We start from the raw sequence: 19334 nt of genomic DNA, 5'->3' as shown, positions 1-19334 counted from the left end.
GCGATTACACAAGTGAACCTAGTCGCCTGAACTCCTAGCCGACTATCCTATCCAGAGAGGTAATTGATGCAAGCCTTTCCAACAAGCTGCTACAGCGCTGAGCTTTTTATAAAGTGATTGGAGTGAGAGCTGTTGATCAGATCTTGGTTATATGCCTGTTTTATTCCCCTTCTGGTAAGGAGATTTGATTGTCACTGTGGTGTGGAGTGCTGCTATCACACACTGAAGCTAGTGCTGGGATTTCATCCTTCCCTTTCAATTTAAAGGACTTTCACTTATTTAGCGCCGCGTGTGGACTTTTTAGTGTTAATGGCCTCAGATTTGGAGCTAAAAGGTGCTTCAGTTGCATTAGGAAAGGAAGCTGTTCAACGCTTACCAATTTTTTTGCAAAAGCTTTACTGTATACACACTGCTTCCATACAATCTGAAACCTGAATGGGCAGTGTGGGAGCAAAGTATGTGTTTAGTAAGAAACTATGGATGGAAATCCAGCATGTCGGTGTGCATCAAAGCATGGAGAGATGTACTGAGCACCGGTCTTAACAAAAAAGTAATTCCACGCTTGAGAGAAAAAAAAACATTCACTGTGGGTGGTTAATGTCAATTTCAGGGATTAAAAACAAAAAACTTTGTGGCAGAGTCCTACATTTTCTGCTTTGATGAAAAAGCCGTTTTCTCTTTCGTTCATAGACGGACACAGCCTTCATTGACCTTAGGGTTATGCTTCTTCCTACCAGGAGATTTAGGCAGAATTCTACAGCACTTAAGGTGTTAAAAACTTTCCTTCATGCCGCTCCTCCCAGGGGGCGTGGCTCCCCCAGGCATAACCCCCACTCTGCTCTAGCAGCTTCAGTTTGTTTCTGCCTAACCGTCAGGAGAGTCAGGTTCTCTCTGGAGTCCTGGACTCTGGAGTTTTTCTTGCAATTTTCTTGCGATTTTTCTTGCGATTTTTCTCGCTTTTTATTATTCCTGCATTTTTGAATCCTGCGATTCTTCTATCAACAGCCGACTGGGTGACAGGCACTCTGCCTATCTCTGTACACCAACTTAAAATGGATTTCCAGGTTTGCTGGACCAAACAAACTATTTTCTACCCGCCCTCTGGGTGTGCTATATAAACTGTGTTTAACCTCAGCAACATACAGTATATAGCCCTGTGTTCTGCAGTGAGATGAGAACGTTGCCTCATACCTGGAACAAAATTGAGTCAGGTTGGGCAATGTTCAGCCATTTATAGATGGCTTTGTATTATCTGGTTAAATACAAAGCTTCCCCTGGCAGAGAGACTGACAGAGGTCACAATCTCAGATTTAGCCAATCGGAGGAAACTTTGTATTCAAGAGAACACAAGACTGTATGTAGCCAAAGCTACATACAGTTTATACAGGGCACACTTGTAGAAAAGCTTGGTTTGGTCAGCTTGTCCCAAAAGAACTAGTTATATGTATAGTAAACTTAGAGATCAGCTTCAAAGTTGATCTCTAAGTTTTACCTCCTAGTTTTGTTGTCAACAAAATGAAGGTAACCATTTTTTATTTGGTGAATTTATAGCTCTGTGTGTTTTTTTTTTTTTTTTTTTTTTAATATAAAATAGCTCTATTAGGAACTGCCCCTGAATCTGTTGCACATGTTGGTAAATCTACTGAAATTGGCAGCAGGGCTTTAAAATCTGGCACGGGCAATTTTAAAGGACCATAGTGTCAGAAACATGTTAATCTCTTGAATTTCCCCAATTTTACTTCTCTCCAGACTATTCATTCCTTAAAATGAGGATGCCTATACATTTCAACTTGGCATCAGCAAGGGGAGTAACCATATATTATGGGCCTCATTTTATTTTTTTTAACATTTTGTTTTGCAGGCTTTGAGAAGCTTTAAACTGGTCGTCACTGTTGACCCCAAATTTCATCCCAAGATTATTGGTCGTAAGGGGGCAGTTATCAGCCAGATCCGCACTGAGCACGATGTCAACATCCAGTTTCCAGACAAGAATGATGAAAGCCAGGTAAAACCTTTGATGCATTGAGGTCTGTTTCTGCAAAACCTCACATCCAATATTTTTATTATAACATGTTTGTATTTTTTTTTTAAATGTATAAAATGTATCTAAAAGCTACACCTGCAACCTAATTTATATTGGGAGGTTATTTGATTGCTTCAGCACTGTCTAATCCCAGATCTGCATTGATATCGAAAAATTGGTAGATTTGCTTTATTTTGTAAGTGGAGCCCTGCCACATCCTGTATTGATGGGCTTATAATTTAGGGTTAAGGCTGCAGAGAACGTTTTGAACTGATGTATTAAGTTCCCTGGAGCAAGCTAAAGTACAAACCTCCCTTTTGCCTGTGAGTGAAAATATAAGTTGTGCAGAAGATGTAGCCAATGTTTCCCTGTATACATGTTTGCTGTTCCGCTCATACATTGCCTGTACTAAATATCCATATTTGTAATCTTTACAGGAACAAATCACAATCACCGGTTATGAGAAAAACACAGAGTCTGCTAAAGAAGCAATCCTGCAAATTGTTGGTGATTTAGAACAGATGGTGTCTGAAGACATTACTTTGGACCAACGTGTTCATGCCCGCATTATTGGGGGCAGAGGGAAAGCCATACGCAAAATTATGGATGAATTTAAGGCAAGTACCCTCAGAGGGTTATTTCTGGATGAGGGGATTGCAAACTATGCATCTTGTTTTTGTGAAACCTTAAACCTGAAGTATTCATTCCCTTTCCATTGTTGATAAATTATGGTGGCAGTTTCTGGAAACATTTTCTAACTATTCAGCTTGTAATCACTCACTGGTGCCTGAAAAATGAACAAAAAGTTTGTCCACGGAGACCCAGGTCTTTCTCTATTGGGTACACTGGCGTAACAACCGGGGGGGCAGCAGGTGCGTCTGCCCCGGGCGCTGAGCTAAGGGGGGCACCGGCGTTACCCGGCTCGTTCCAGTCGCCTATCCATAGCCAGTCAATGTAAGCCCTCACAGCCGTAAACGTCGCCCGATGGCCGTCGGCCCTGCAATGGCTGTGAGAGCGAGCGGGATCGATACGCAGCCTCTTCACTTCTCCCAATCTCTCAGCTCAGATGGCTGCCAATTGGCCGCCGCCAACTAGTCCCCCTGCGCCATTGGCCGGCTCGCCTCCATTGTCCTGACCAGCGGCCGACGCCCATTGGGCAACGTTGGAGTGACGTCAGGCAAGAGCAAACAGCGCGCAAATACAAACTGTCTGCCATCGGCGGCCAATCAGCGTGCGGCCCCCGGAAATGGGGGCGGAGGAAGCAGCTGCAGGCTGAGAGTTGAGCGATCTGCAGACGGAGTGCAGGCAGAGCGGCAGCTATAGAGTCCAGGGCCCCTTCTGTGTGCAATCCAGGGGCCCCTGTGACAGGTCATGGCTTCCAGGCTGTCCCAGTCCCACCTGAAGCTGGAGGCAGAGATAGCACGCTGCAGGGCAGAGTGTCAGTGGGAGAAGATCCTAAGCCTGAGCAAGCAGCTGGCCCCCAGGGGCCCTGAAAGTACCGGTAGGTGACCCCCCTCCCTGCAATCCCTGCACTGAGCACACCCCATCAGTATCAGGCAGCTGAGGGCTGGGCTCAAGGTGAGCTGCACACTCAGGCAGGTGACTCAGCACTGATAACACAGCACTGTGTACTGATCTGGAGGGCAGGAAGTGGCAGGGTGAGGGGCCCCGGGGCCCTGAGATCACAGGACTTCCTGAAAATGATTGGTGGCGGTTGTCTGGGTGCACTGAGGCTTCACATGAATTTCCTGCAGTAATATCTTCTGACACCCGACCCTTCATATGTGTACATGTTATGGGGGAACCCCGGGGGGATATGTAACACACAGAGGAGGCGGGGCCCCAGGAACATGCATACAACGCATCAAAGTCCCGTCCCCGTCACATCAGTTGTCCCACTATCACATCAGAGGTCCCCCTTACATCAGAGCCCTCCACACAACCCAGCTATTCACACCTTGTACCCGCCGCTCTCCGCACTATAGCCGGCCTCTCATGAACGTGCACAATGATCAGCCTAGGCAGGGGGGGGGGGGGGGGGGAAAAATAATTTCTGCCCCGGGCGCCCATAACTCTGGTTACGCCACTGATTGGGTAGTACCATCATGCCTGCTATAGCAGAAGGTGAAGCAAACCTATCGATCAAGACTTGTATGTCAGACACATCTGCATTTCCTGTGACAGCTGTATGTCAGCTGTATGTCAGCAGCCAAGGGAGTAATTGTAGATGAGAGCTTATCTGACTTAAAAAAAAAAAGTAGAACTGTGCCAAACCTCACTTTCAAATGCATTCCTTCACCCAAAGATGCAGGTTATAAGGTTTGACAATGTGTGCATGCTAGCAAAAGGCAACTTTTAAACAACCTCTTCTTTCTCCCAGGTGGATATTCGTTTTCCTCAGACTGGTGCCCCTGACCCCAACTGTGTGACTGTAATGGGGAAACCTGAGGATGTAGATGAAGCCATTGATCACTTGCTGAATTTAGAAGAGGAATATGTAAGTATATCCAGATCAGGGCTGTTCTACTTGGGTTATGGCTGCTGGAACTAATAATTTCAGATGCCATGATCTGCATATTTTTCGGGTTACATTGTTTTGAAACAAATTCGTTTTTTATCTGACACTCCCTTTATCAGATGTCTGATGTGGTGGAGAGTGAAGCGATGCAGTCATACCTAAAGCCCCACTCTCAGGAAGAGTCCAAGCCCCAGCCATCTAAGGGCTTTGTGGTGCGCGATGCCCCCTGGACAGCTACAGGCAACAATGAGAAGGTGAGATTGTACAAAGACCCCTAAAGAAGGTGCCTTCTATAATATGATGGTCATATGTTGCTGTAAAGGTTCATTTTAAGTATGAGAAGTGGGTGCTTTTTTTTTTTTACTATAGTGTGTGGTTTTATTTAACAAGGTAAAACGTTTAATCTGGCTCATGTTCTTTTTGTAGTGCAAGGTTGCAAATCAAAGGTTTCAAATCTAATAACTAATATAGAAATTTTGATTCCTGCTGTAACATACCCAGCTCAAACTCTTGCTGCCTTTACATAATGACCAATGCATTCTGTGTCTAAAATTAGGTAGTTATGAGGAATTGGTACATCTAGCTGTTGACGCCTCTTCCTTTCAATGACTTCTCTAGCAGCAGATGAAAATTGTTCCTGAACAGCCATTTTGTGACGGCTTCTTTTCAAAGTGGTTCTAAAGCCAAAATATTTTTAATAACTTAATGCATTCCCTACATTTAAGGGTTAAAAGTTTAAGGTAGCAGCATGCCCCCTTTTACATACTCATAAGCTGTGCCCATCTGTAGTGGCTCTCTCTGCTCTCACAGGGGTTCGCTGAGGCAGCGGGAGTCATTGACTTCTGCTGCTGTTAGTCCAATCTTGTGATGGGGGCATGGGCTGAGCTGCTATGTCTGGATGCAGGCAATGCGGTTTTGGAGAGCCCGGAGGTGTGCCCCATAACAGGCAGCTTGCTGTGGGGGCACACCAAGAAGAAAATCCAGAAGCGCTAGAAAGGGGGGGACAGGAGAGATGGAACAGGCTGTTATGTTAAATTCAATTGCACAGAGCAGGTAAATAAACTGTTTTATCAGAGGTTTTGTCAATCACTTTAAAGAAAGTAATATTTTTTTCCCCCCTTCTAGGCTCCTGACATGACCAGCTCAGAGGATTTCCCCAGTTTTGGGGCTCCAGTCGCCCCTAAAACATCTCCATGGGGCCCCAAGAGACACGGTGGTGGAAAGGGCATGATGCCTGCTGACATGTCTGCTTCCTGTTAGTTCTCCTGTTGCTGTGTCTGATTCATTCATCCCCTCATCTCCTTCACCCCTTTCCTTTGCCTCCCAGAATCTTGTATAACCAGTCAATGCTGCAGGGGTTTACTTGGCACTTCTGGGTTTCTGGCTCCTCATGAAAAATAATAAATGGGCAACGTAGTGACAGGATAGGCCATTGTGAGAAAATTATACTTGTCCCTACAGCTTTAGCTATTTAAAGTGGTTTGTTTCAAAGTGCAAACTGCCACCACAGCATCTTGCTACTCTTCAGAGTTGCAAATGGTGTTGACTTGATTACCAAGACATCTTCCCTATTTTAATGGTTAAATTCTATGCCTAGTATGAAATGCATCAAACCATTGGAAGAAATAACCATTGGCCCACAGATGTGATCTACTTGGTAGTTATGTGTTTTTTTTAAAAAAAAGTGAAAAACAATGAATGTTTAGCGTGAGGGTAGGATGACTTGGAGAGCTGCATAGATCTCCTGGGTGCCATCCTGATGCCCTCAATACACTTGGGTCTTAATACAACTACTGTCCTGCTGCAGTGCAGAATGTATTGTAAAGTGCCCTGTAACCCTGTCACTGCCAGAGCCATTGTGGGGGTAGGATATGCACAAATGGGGGTTTAAAGGGTGTGAACACCTTTTTCTCCTGCTTCCTCTCATTCGGTTTTAAGTCATTACAGGCAATTGTTTTCCAAGCTGTGGAGAAGCCTAGAACTTTACAGTGGTGGTATCAAAACTGAATTTTACCCCTTTGCTGCTGATGGAAAACATGCCATGAGCGGACTTGGTTAGAGAGCCCACCGCATCTCAATAGTCCTGTCACAGCCCTTCCTCTCGTCCCCTTACCTCTGATGCCGGGGGAAAGGGATCATGTTTTGTCCTGTTTGGGTGGGGGATAACATTAGCTCCAGGTTTTTCCAGACCTCTCCTCAGCCCCCTTAACCCTTGGACATTTCTTCTTACTGTGCCTCAGTATCAACTTCCTGTACACAAAGTTCAGGAAATAAACATCCTATAAAAGCCAAAGTCTTGTTCTTTACTGGAATAACATGTGAAACATACTGTGTGGTTTTTTTTTTTTTTTTGTGTAGTATCTTGTTTACTTTTATGAACGTATGGGTAATTCCTATGTAATTGCTGAATGGCGCTAGAATGCGTCTACAACTATGGTTTGATCTGTATCTGCTTCAGCAGGTTTCTCAGGTGCAGTTTGTAAAAACCTCTTTCAGTAGGCGTTCATAATTAGACATCTAACACCCTGGACATGAAACATTACATGGCAAGCCATTTGTGCAGAGCCAAATGCCAGTTGACCATGATAGCCAGTCACGGGGATGTGCTTCACAAACTTTGCTTAGGAGTAAGATACAGAACTACTGACATCCCTATATGTAGTAAATTCCTGGGAATTGGATTCCAGGAAACGTGAGTTTATTCACCAAGTATCGGGGAGCAATTGGGAGCAAAGGGACCTCTATTGCTATATGGCAAATGCTGCCCTTGCGGCGATGCTTTGTCGTGAATAAACAAACCGTAACCATATTTTTTTTTTTTTTTTGTGTGTTACAGGCTGTACTTTCCAATCTATTTAGGATTTCCTGCATAGTTCAGTGCCTTGAAAAAGTATTCATACCCTTTGGAATTTTCCACATTTTATGTTGCAACTAAAACCGTAAATGTTTTTTTATTGGGATTTTATGTGATGGACCAACATAACGTGGCACATAATTGTGAAGTGGAAGGAAAATGATAAATGGTTATTAAAATTTACAAATCTGAAAAGTGTGGCGTTATTTGTATTCAGCCCCCCTGAGGCAATACTTTGTAGAACCACCTTTTGCTGTAATTACAGCTGCTAGTCTTTTTTTGGGGTAGGTCTCTACCAGTTTTGCACATCTAGAGTGACGATTTTGCCCATTTTTCTTTGCAACATAGCTCAAACTCTGGATGGAGAGTGTCTGTAAACAGCAATTTTCAAGTCTTGCACAGATTGTCCGTTGGATTTAGGTCTGGTCTTTGACTGGACCATTCTAACACATGAATATGATTTGATGTAAACTATTCCATTGTAGCTCTGACTGTAGGTTTAGGGTCGTTGTCCTGCTGAAAGGTGAACCTCCACCCCTTTATCAAGTAATTTCTTCTAAGATTTCCCTGTATTTGGCTCCATCCATCTTTCCATATACTTTGACCAGCTTCCCTTTCCATGCTGAAGAAACCACACTACCTTCTTCCACATGTTTGCTGTGTCCCCCACATGGCTTCTCCCAAACTGCAAACAGGACTTCTCATGGCCTTCTTTCACCAACGGCTTTCTTCTTGCCACTCTTCATAAAGGCCAGATTTGTTGAGTACACGACTAATGGTTGTCCTGTTGACTGATTCTCCCACTTAAACTGTCGAGCTCTTTCAGAATTACCATGGGCCTCTCGGCTGCTTCTCTGATTTTAATGCTCTCCTTGCCCTGTCCTGTCATGATGGATTGAATAGTTATCTGTGAGATGTTCAAAGCATGGGATATTTTATATCCTTTTTACGAATTAGGTGACTTCTGAAGTAATTGGTTCCCCTAGATTTTAGTTATGGGTATCGGAGTTAAGGGGGCTCAATACAAATGCATACTGCACGTTAAATTTTTTTTTTTTTTTTTAAACCATTTATCATTTTCATTCCACTTCACAATTATGCACCACTTTTATGTTGGTCTATCGCATAAAATCCCAATAAAATTCTGTTTTTGGTTGTAACATGACAAAACGTGGAAAATTTCAAGGGGTGTGAATACTTTTTCAAGGCACCGTAGGCATCTTTTAACATATTTTTCTCCATTGTCCACAAAGACACAGAAGTTCAGCAACAGTCAGGCTATACTGCAACAGGAGGTTTTTGACGTTGACATTGGCATAGTTGTAAACCAGCCCTTGTTTAACCTTTCCTCAACCCAGTAATCCTTAGTTTTAATTTTTTGTTTTTTCTGCTAGTATCCTAGGAGATATGATACAAATGTGAATTTTAACGCAAACCACTATATCAGTGATGGCGAACCTTGGCACCCCAGATGTTTTGGAACTACATTTCCCATGATACTCAACTACACTGCAGAGTGCATGAGCATCATGGGAAATGTAGTTCCAAAACATCTGGGATGCCAAGGTTTGCCGTCACTGCACTATATGATAAACCGAATGTCGTAAAACAATGCATGTAAATAATTATATACTGTTGGACTGTGTAGCAATAGCCCAAATCTATAAGGCCTGTATATAACGCATGAATTGCATAAATACGTGATAAGCTCAAAATAGAACTAAAAATATACCAACATGAATCGTAACACATATTGTAGATCAATGCATAAATAAAGTCCATAAAGAAAAAAGTCCATAAAAACAGTGAAAATTAACTGCAAATAAGGTGAAATATGACAAATAATGGCTCACTGAATTTTTGCTCACAAGGAGAGGGTCCCACCACCATTCACTCTCACCTGGAAACGTTGACCTTTTTGATGTTAATGGGTCAATCAGCACCTTTTTATATTTCATTGATGGGTAAAAAAAAAAAAAGCAGATGTCTCTTTAACTACTTGCATGCATTGCCTATAGACAAATGATGGCTGTGGTGGCTTTCTTAGCCTGACTAGACGTCATATGACACTGTCAGGAGGCGCCAATCGTGGGTCCATACAGTTGTGCGATCGTCACTGGCCATATCCACAGGATGGCTGATCAGAGTACCAGCTCGCTGCCGATACCATGTGACCACCGTGAGGAATAACAGCAGGTCATTTGACAGTTGTACACAATAGATGGCTTCCTTTTGATGCCATCCCTGTGTACAATTGTGGTGTTAGCTGTGATTGGTCAATATTCCTAACCAGGCCGATTTTCTCTTTCGTTCATGGACGGACACAGCAGCAATTTTGACAAAGTGGGTATTGGCCTTCAATTAGGAGTGACTAGGCAGAAAAAGTGTTAGAAAGTGTTAATCACATCACACAATGTACAGTATCGCCCAGGGGGCGGTCCCTTTGGGTATAACTCCTCTCCCTGCAGCTCATGGCCTGAGGATTTTTTTTCTTTCTTTTTTTTTTTTTTATCTTTTGTTTCTGTGATCTATCAACTGCAGACTGGATCCTTGTAGTCCCCCCCAGTTTTGGCCATTGAGCATGTACCGACCTTAGCTACGCACTGGGTCGTCCACGACATGCCCGTCTCTCTACGGGTGGCCGGTGAGCTACACGCTCCGGGACATGCATATGGACCGTCTATATGTCCAAGTCGCAGCGTGCCGGGACAACAGTAGGAAAATTTATTCTTACCTGAAATTTTCTTTTCCTGTAGTCCGTAGGCGGCACACAATGGGTTAAGCTTTCCATCTAACCCCTAAAGGAAGAAAACTTAAACAAGCAGTGAGACAAGTTAAATCAATTAATCAAGCACAGCAAGTCCACCTGTCCTGAAGCTATAAACCTCCCCCAAGAACACACACAGACGTATCTTATGCAGCAATAGAGTAATTTTAATGGGAGGGTAAACTTGTGCCGCCTACGGACTACAGGAAAAGAAAATTTCAGGTAAGAATACATTTTCCTATTCCTGGGCGTCCTACGGTGGCACACAATGGGATTTGCAAAGCAGTGCAAGAAAGAAAGGGAGGGACATCAATGGTTTATGGCACCTTGAAACACTCTCGAGCCAAAGGCCGATCCCTCGGACGAAACTACATCGATTCTGTAGTGTTTTATGAACGTGTTCGGTGAAGCCCACGTAGCTGCCTTACAGATCTGGTCCATTGGAACATGATACCTCTCAGCCCAGGACGTAGCTGTAGACCTTGTGCAGTGAGCTCTTAAGAGAAGAGGGGATTCTTTGTCTTCTAGAAAATAACAGTGCTTGATGGTATCCCTTATCCATCTTGCTAGCGATGACTTACTCGCTTTTTTCCCTTTGTTTGGCCCTTGGAACTGTAGGAACAGTGCCTCGGACTGTCTGAACCCCGAGGTTCTCTGTAAGTAGGTAGAGATGGTTCTTTTTACGTCCAAGAGGTGTAGGTCATCCTCAGAATCATCTTCAAACACAGGCAACACAATTTCCTGATTGATATTCGTGGACGTGGAGACTTTGGGAAGGAAACCCAGGATAGTCCTTAGAATAACTGCATCCGATAGAAACCTGAGATAGGGTTCTTTGGATGAGAGGGCCTGAAGCTCACTTATTCTTCTGGCGGATGTGATTGCCACTAGGAAGATACATTTGAAAGTTAGGAACCGTAAGGATGAATGCTCCAGAGGCTCGAAGGGAGGTGGTGTTAGCCTTTTTAGCACTAAAGGTAAGCTCCAAGCTGGTTAAAGGCTTATGGAAGGATGGTCGTAATTCATTAATTGCTCTGAAAAACCTGCTAACGAGAGGTGTTTTTGAAAATATTCCGTTCAGGCAGGAGTTAATGGCGGTCAACTGTGCCCTCAGAGTGTTCGGCTTCAGACCCTTTTGGAAGCCCTCTTGTAAGAACTGCAAGAGAGATGCCACTTGCTCAGGAGAAGATGAATTCCTGGCGCACCAGGCCGAGTAGAGGGTCCACACTCTACTGTAGACTTTTAAGGTAGCAGGCTTCCTAGAGGCTAGAAGGGTAGCAATAACCTCCTGAGATAGGCCTTGAGCCGTCAAGGCTTTGAGTTCAAATTCCATGCCGCCAGCTGGAGTTTCTCGAGGTCTGGGTGGAGCATCTCCGATTGGAGAAGAAGGTCCTTCTGGATGGGTAACTTCGAGACCTGATTCTTTGCCATATTCAAGGCTAGCGCGAACCATGCCCTCCTGGGCCAAAATGGCAGGATTGCTATTGCTCTCACCTCCTCGTCCCGAATTTTCTGCAGCACTTTGAGGATCAGTGGAATCGGGGGAAAGATATAGACGAAAAACTTCCTCCAGCTTATCGACAGAGCGTCTATCGCTAGCGGATTCCCCACTCTGGATAGGGAGCAGAACTGGGGAAGCTTCCTGTTCTGAGAGTTGGCCATCGCATCCAAATCTGGCAGACCCCACCTGGAGGTGATCTTTTTGAAGACCAGAGGGTTCAGCTGCCAGTCTCCCGGGCCGATCGAATTCCTGCTGAGCCAATCCGCTCTCACATTGTCCACTCCTCTGATGTGGATGGCCGTTAGAGAAAGGAGGTTTTCCTCCGCCCAGAGCATGATGCGGGCACACTCCTTCTGCATGGAGGGGCTTCGTGTTCCCCCCTGTTTGTTCAGGTAGAATACTGCAGGTAAGTTGTCTGATTGTACCTGAACCGCCTTGTAAAGAATTCTGGACTTGAAATGGACGAGCGCTTTCCTGATTGCCGTGCGCTCTTTCAAGTTCGAAGACATTGGAAGCTCCCTTTGCGACCAGGCTTTTTGTACCCAATGATCCTCCACATGGGCACCCCAGGCTAAGCCTGAGGCATCCGAGGTGAGGACCGTCTGAGTCGGAGCCTTGAGGGATCTGCCCTGCAGGAAACGTTGTGGGTGTATCCACCAAAGGAGATCCTGCTTCACGGCCAGAGAAATGTTGATAGTCCTCTGCAAAGAGTCTGGGCTCTTGTCCCATTGGGTCAAAATGCAGTCCTGTAGAACTCTGAAATGAGCCCTGCCCAAGGAACAGCTTCCAAGGAAGATGTCATCATTCCCAGTACTCTCATTGCCTTCCTCACTGAGCAGTGATCGATTTGCAAGAGATCTTGTACCGCCTGTTGAAGATTGGTAGCCCTCTGATCTGAAAGGAACAACTGCATCCGAAGGGTGTCTATTGTGAACCCGAGGTAGGGAATGACTGGAGTAGGGTTCAGAGAAGACTTTTTACGTTTACTATGAAACCGTGGGCGTCCAGCATTTGTAGAGTCTTGCGAAGATGTTGTTTCAACATTGCCTCTGAGGGAGCTCGGACTAGCCAGTCGTCTAGATAGGGTGTCACACATATCCCCTGTAGCCGCAGGGCTGCAGTCAGGACCACCACCACTTTCGTAAAAACTCGAGGTGCCGAGGTAATGCCAAATGGCAGGCATGTGAACTGAAAATGGAGAATCTGGAGATTGAAGAGGAGAACGACCCGTAGATATTTCCTGTGTGCCCTGAGAATAGGGACGTGCAGGTATGCGTCCTGAAGGTCGACTGACGCTAGGAAGTCTCTTCTGTTCGCAATGGCAGACCGAATTGATTCCATTCTGCATTTGCGTTTGACAAAAAACTGATTTAGGTAAGACAGGTCTATTACTAGCCTCCTTCCTCCTGAGGCTTAGGGTACTGGAAATATCGGGGAGTAGAGACCTTGGAATCTTTCTTGATCTGGAACCTTTTCTAGAGCGTGCTTTCTTATGAAATCTTCCACCAACTCTAGAACTACTGGGTTGGAGGGCTTGTTGAGCATGAACCTCTGTGGTGGAAAAGACCCCAGCTCTAGAGAGTACCCTCTTGAGACGATGTCCGTTACCCAGGAGTCCGACGTCTTTTACCAGATCTGAGAAAAAAACCTCAGCCTGCCTCCCACTGGAGGAGAGGCACTGATGGCGTCAGGCTTCTTTGGGCTTATTGAAAGGCTGCTTCTTGGCTGTCGCTGAATCTTGCCTTTTTTTTATAGTAGGACCTTCTGCCCCGAAAGGAATAGTTCCTTTTTGGGGAGTATCTGGAACTCCCGTAAACCGGCTTACTCGACCTTTTCCTCTCTAAGAAGTCTGTCTGGGGCCTACTGGTTCAGATATGGTCCTGTGCTGTCTGTCCTGTGAGAAGAAGCCGAGCAATTGGTAGTGTGCACAGGTAATAAGAATTATTGACAAGCACAATATTAACACACTGGAGCATTACTATCAAGATTTATATTGATTTATGGGACATTTATTATGATTTTTTTTTTATTAATTTTAATTGTATTGCATGTATAAATAGCACAGTACCAAGTATAGCATTGAATTATCACTGTAGTAGCGCTGCACTGTGTGTGTATATATATGTGTGTGTCTTTTGCGCTCCTTCGTGGGGCTGGTAGGATACTATCAGTGGTTCAACCCCAAGTTCGCACAAATCACTGCCCCTTTCACTTAGCTACCGAGTGGCCATTCCACCCAAAAGAAATGGGGGGCTGTCACCTTCTATACAGTCCCAGTGGCAAAAACCTTAACAAGTGTAGCACTTCCCCCATAAGAGCTGCTGAGTAATTGTGGGTCCTGCCGCTACCCCCACAGTTCACCTTGACCCAACTTATGGACCCGGGGCCACAGATTTGTCAGGTTTGTAATGACTACTTATTAAACGGTCTTTGAGAGAATGTGCTCTACGGAAGACTATCTCAGGAGTGGCACGTATATGCTTGCGAAGTATATAATAATCACTCAGCATATGCCAGTGTCTTTTAAGAATGGAGCGTAACTGGTCATCATGTGCAGAGAATTTAGTAATTTCTTTGGTCGTGTTGTGACCTGGGGTTCGTGGCTGAGTAAAAAGTAAAGATGATCTACTGCGTGCCTTGGCCTTGATGAAGGCCCTTCTAAGGGTAGAGCGAGTGTAGCCCCTGAGGAGAAGGCGTTCACGTAAGGCACGTGCCTGCAGATAGAAATCCTCATCCAGAGTGCAATTTCTGCGTAGACGCAGGTATTGTGCGTACGGTATACTCTGTACAAGGGAGTGCGGGTGGGCACTCGAGGCGTGCAGTAAAGTTTTTTCCGCAGTGGGTTTGCGGAAGAGGTCAGTGCCAAGAGTTCCATCAGCACCTTTTATGATTCTCAGATCCAAATAGGGGATTTGCGAATCATCAAAAGTGTAAGTGAAGAAAAGATTATCAGGGTTCTGATTCAAATTTTGAATGAATTCCTTGAGTAGCTGGCTGGTTCCTGTCCAGATGATAAAGATGTCATCTATGAAACGGTACCAGCATAGGACACATTGAAGGTAAGCGTCATTGGCAAAGACCCCTCTCTCCCACGCACGGAGAAATAAATTGGCGTAAGACGGCACACATGAAGTGCCCATCGCCACTCCCTGGCTTTGCAAAAAATGTTGGTTTTCAAAAATAAAGTAATTTTAAGTCAAAATGAAAGAGAGTAGCTTGAGGATAAATTCATTACGGGGCCAGAGTGTTCGTTCCTCCTCCATGAGGAAGGATCTGGCCGTCAGGACTCCCTGCTCGTGGGGGATGCTTGAGTATAAAGCCTCTACATCGATGGCCACGAGCAGGGAGTCCGGAGGGACCTGGATACCCTCCAGATGGCGTAGGAGGTCGGACGTATCTCGAATGTATGAAGGTAAGCTCTGGACATGAGATATCAAAAAGTGGTCTACAAATTTGCTTGCGTGATCGGTCAGAGATCCGATCCCTGACACGATCGGTCGGCCAGGGGGTCGGGATAGGTGTTTGTGGGTTTTAGGTAGTGTGTAGAAGGTTGGGGTATGGGGATGTTTTGGTATCAGATAGTTAATTGTATCTTGGTCAATGAACCCATGTCAAAAGGCGTCAGTGCAGATCTCTAGAAATTCATCAACATAGGTTTGGATATGGGTTGAAGGAATAGGTTGATACCAGATGGAATTACGAAGAACCGTGTGACGCATGGTACGGTATTAAGCATGCGTCATAATGATGATGTTTCCACCTTTATCCGATGGCCTGGTACTGGTCCAGAAAGTGATTGGCCCCTTGGGGGTCCTCTGCGACCTGAGGATCGGTCCATCCACTTATAAGCGTAGCTTTCAGAGAAGGACAATTTGTCTTTGACAAATTTGGCTTGTTTTTTAATGATGATCTCTTTGTTCATTACCTCTAGACGTCCTCTAACCTCCTTCCACTTATCACTGAAGGACGTTGCGTCCATAAGATGTTGGTATTGAACATTGAGACGGTCAATCTCACTGTCAAGTGACACCATTTCCATTACATACTGGTTGATGAGGGCTTCGTCAGGAGACAATCTATAAGTTAAAAACACAGGAATTACAATAATATCAACAATATATATACATAAGTTCATCCAAGAGGTGTATAGAATATACACCCTCTGGAGTACATAGTGTAGCGTTTAGTAGAGGGATTAAGGGTCATGTCTCCTACCTAGGGGCACAATGTCCCAACAGCCCAAACAAGTCCAGAACGACCACAGAGTTGGTGACTCAAACGGAGGCCAGAAGGAAGTCTGAGGGACATCTATTGATATAATTAAGTATCAGTAAAAATAATGCATACAGTGATGATTGGATATAAGGGGGAGAGGGGAGGGGGATGGGGGGTGTGAAGAAGGGAAAGGGGTTGAGTAAGAGGTTGAAAAGGGAGGGGAGGGGGAGGGAGTGTGAATCAGGCCTTCATGGTAGAATATCTGCTAGGAAACCACTGCTAAAAAAGGCAACAAGCAGAAGAGACTTGTTTTGGCTAAAGAACACAAGGAATGGACATTAGACCAGTGGAAATCTGTGCTTTGGTCTGATGAGTCCAAGCTTGAGATTTTTGGTTGCAACTCCCGTGTCTTTGTACGACGCAGAAAAGGTGAACGGATGGACTCTACATGCCTGGTTCCCACCGTGAAGCATGGAGGAGGAGGTGTGATGGTGTGGGGGTGCTTTGCTGGTGACACTGTTGGGGATTTATTCAAAATTGAAGGCATACTGAACCAGCATGGCTACCACAGTATCTTGCAGCGGCATGCTATTCCATCCGGTTTGCGTTTAGTTGGACCATCATTTAGTTTTCAACAGGACAATGACCCCAAACACACCTCCAGGCTGTGTAAGGGCTATTTGACCAAGAAGGAGAGTGATGGGGTGCTGCGCCAGGTGACTACCTCTTGAAGCTCATCAAGAGAATGCCTAGAGTGTGCAAAGCAGTAATCAAAGCAAAAGGTGGCGACTTTAAAGAACCTAGAATATGAAATATATTTTCAGTTGTTTCACACTTTTTTGTTATGTATAATTCCACATGTGGTAATTCATAGTTTTGATGCCTTCAGTGTGAATCTACAATTTTCATAGTCATGAAAATAAAGAAAACTTGTTGAATGAGAAGGTGTGTCTAAACTTTTGGTCTGTACTGTATGTATATATATATATATATATATATATATATATATATATATATATATATATATATATATATATATATATATTTATATACACACACACTCACAAAAGTGAGTACACCCCTCATTTTTGTAAATATTTTATTATTTCTTGTGACAACACTGAAGAAATTACACTTTCCTACAATGTAAAGTAGTGTACAGCTTGTAGAACAGTGTAAATTTGCTGTCCCCTCAAAATAAACCACCAGCAACAAAAGTCAGTACACCCCTAAGTGAAAATGTTCTCATTGGGCCCAAAGTGTCAATATTTTGTGTGGCCACCATTATTTGCAGCACTGCCTTAATTCCCTTGGGCATGGAGTTCACCAGAGCTTCACAGGTTGCCATTGGAGTCCTCTTCCTCAATGACAACATCATAGAGCTGGTGGATGTTAGAGACCTTGCGCTCCTCCACCTTCCGGTTGAGGATGCCCCGCAAATGCTCAATAGAGTTTAGGTCTGGAGACATGCTTGGCCAGTCCATCACCTTCACCCCCAGCTTCTTTAGCAAGGCAGTGGTCGTCTTGGAGGTGTCTTTGATCAGAAAATCGGAAGTAAAATTTTGTCTGATGAACGATCTGTCGATTTTCTGATCGTTCGTAAGGTGCTTTCGACGAATTACAAATTTGCGGATGACAAAAACTGGATGTGCAGGCTCTAAAATTTTTGTCGGATGTGAGCACAACGTTTCGATTTTTTTTAATTAGTACAATATTCGGGCGAAAACAACTCGTAAGAGCAGAACTACGCATACTCATAAACGAAAGAACACATAAAAAACAAGTTAAGACATTACATCACTTCTGACATTGAATTCTATCGTATGAGAATTTTCGTATGGTGAGTAACCTCTTCACTTTTGATATGAGACTAACGGCATACAAAAAAATAGCGAAAATGTGTCCGATAATCTGATCGTGTGTACCCGGCTTTAGTTTATCTTGGTCTCATCAGACCACAGGACATGGTTCCAGTAAAGTAATCCATGTCTTTAGTCTGCTTGTCTTCAGCAAAGTGTGGGTTTCTTGTGCATCATCTTTAGAAGAAGCTTCCTTCTGGGATGACCAACATGCAGACCAATTATATACAGTGTGCAGCTTATGGTCTGAGCACTGACAGGCTGACCCCCACCCCTTCAACCTGTCAAGCAATGCTGACAGCATTTATACATCTTCTTCCCATAGACAACCTCTGGATATTACGCTAAGCATGTGCACTCAACTTCTTTGGTTGACCATGGCAAGGCCTGTTCTGAGTGGAACCTGTTCTGTTAAACTGTATGGTCTTGGCTACAGCGCTGCAGCTCAGTTTCAGAGTCTTGGCAATCTTTTTATAGCCTATGCCATCTTTATGTAGAGCAATTCTTTCTTTTTTTTCGATCCTCAGAGTTCTGTGCCAGTGACCAGTATGAGAGAGTGAAGGTGAAAACACCAAATTTAATACACCTGCTTCGCATTCACACCTGAGTCCTTGTAACTCTGGAGTAACATGACACCGGGGAGGGAAAGTGTACTCACTTTTGCTGCCAGCGGTTTAGACATTAATGGCTGTGTTGAGTTATTTTGAGGGGACAGCAAATTTACACTGTTATACAAGCTGTACAAAAAAAGTTGTAAAAAATGTGAAACCAATTATAGATGCAAATATAGTGTAAATATGTGAACTATTGTTAACTTGAATTGGTTCAATATGACTTAAACCAAAAACACAACAATGTCCAATTTAAGATGGCTGTGAAACAGCTTGCTGTAATCCAGTGTTTCTCAATTCCAGTCCTCAGGCCCCCCCAACAGGTCAGGTTTTCAGGATTTCCCTCAGATGAAAAGGCTGTGGTGATTACTAAGGCAGTGAAACTGATCAAATCAGCTGTATAATAATGGAAATCCTGAAAACCTGACCTGTTGGGGGGGCCTGAGGACTGGAATTGAGAAACACTGCTGTAATCAGAGGTACATGGAAGCAAATCTTCATCCAATATTTCAGCCAAGCAGACGAGAAATGATATACAGAGGGGCCGATTACCGGATCTATTGGATCTCTATCACGGAGATCGTGAGAGCTCAGCAAACAAGGGGTCACTCACGAGACTCCACGGCAGCCGATCGTTTCTCCAATCTGATCCTCTCCTCCACCAAATGTCTGGAAACTGCAACACATCTTGCCAAAGACAGGATTCACTCCCAGCAAATAACGTGATAGGCGAGGATATGGTAAAAGGCAAACATGAAAATCTTCATGGCGCAGTATGATTAAAAAGTTAAAGTCCCTTTATTTCAAAATGCAGGGTTACTGACATCAATGCAAAACTTTTAGGCAGAACAGTTTAAAAACAAGCTATCCCCTCTCACGGAGTTTGAACGATTGTGCTCCCTCTCGGAGACGCCCAGGCACCTACTCTCGGCCATATATAACCTACTGCAAACACTCACGCACACCGAGCTACCCTCTTACACTAG

General features: G+C 44.3%; 1 protein-coding gene across 2 annotated transcripts in view; it reads left to right on the top strand.

Moving 5' to 3' along the window:
* The window catches only part of LOC120936490 (high density lipoprotein binding protein), a 52231-nt gene extending 45397 nt beyond the window's left edge, over positions 1–6834 (top strand). For both annotated transcript variants that reach the window (XM_040348875.1, XM_040348874.1), the window contains exons 24-28: positions 1862–2005; positions 2461–2640; positions 4404–4520; positions 4661–4795; positions 5667–6834. In XM_040348875.1, the coding sequence (XP_040204809.1) occupies positions 1862–2005; positions 2461–2640; positions 4404–4520; positions 4661–4795; positions 5667–5801 (711 nt within the window). In that variant the 3' untranslated portion in view covers positions 5802–6834. The remainder of the gene's footprint in view (positions 1–1861; positions 2006–2460; positions 2641–4403; positions 4521–4660; positions 4796–5666) is intronic.
* Positions 6835–19334: the final 12500 nt, after the last annotated feature.

This window comes from Rana temporaria, chromosome 4 (genome assembly GCF_905171775.1).
Source record: "Rana temporaria chromosome 4, aRanTem1.1, whole genome shotgun sequence".
Classification (NCBI taxonomy): domain Eukaryota; kingdom Metazoa; phylum Chordata; class Amphibia; order Anura; family Ranidae; genus Rana; species Rana temporaria.
The sequence above is the reverse complement of the archived record's forward strand: the minus strand, read 5'-3'. Positions and strand labels throughout refer to the sequence as shown.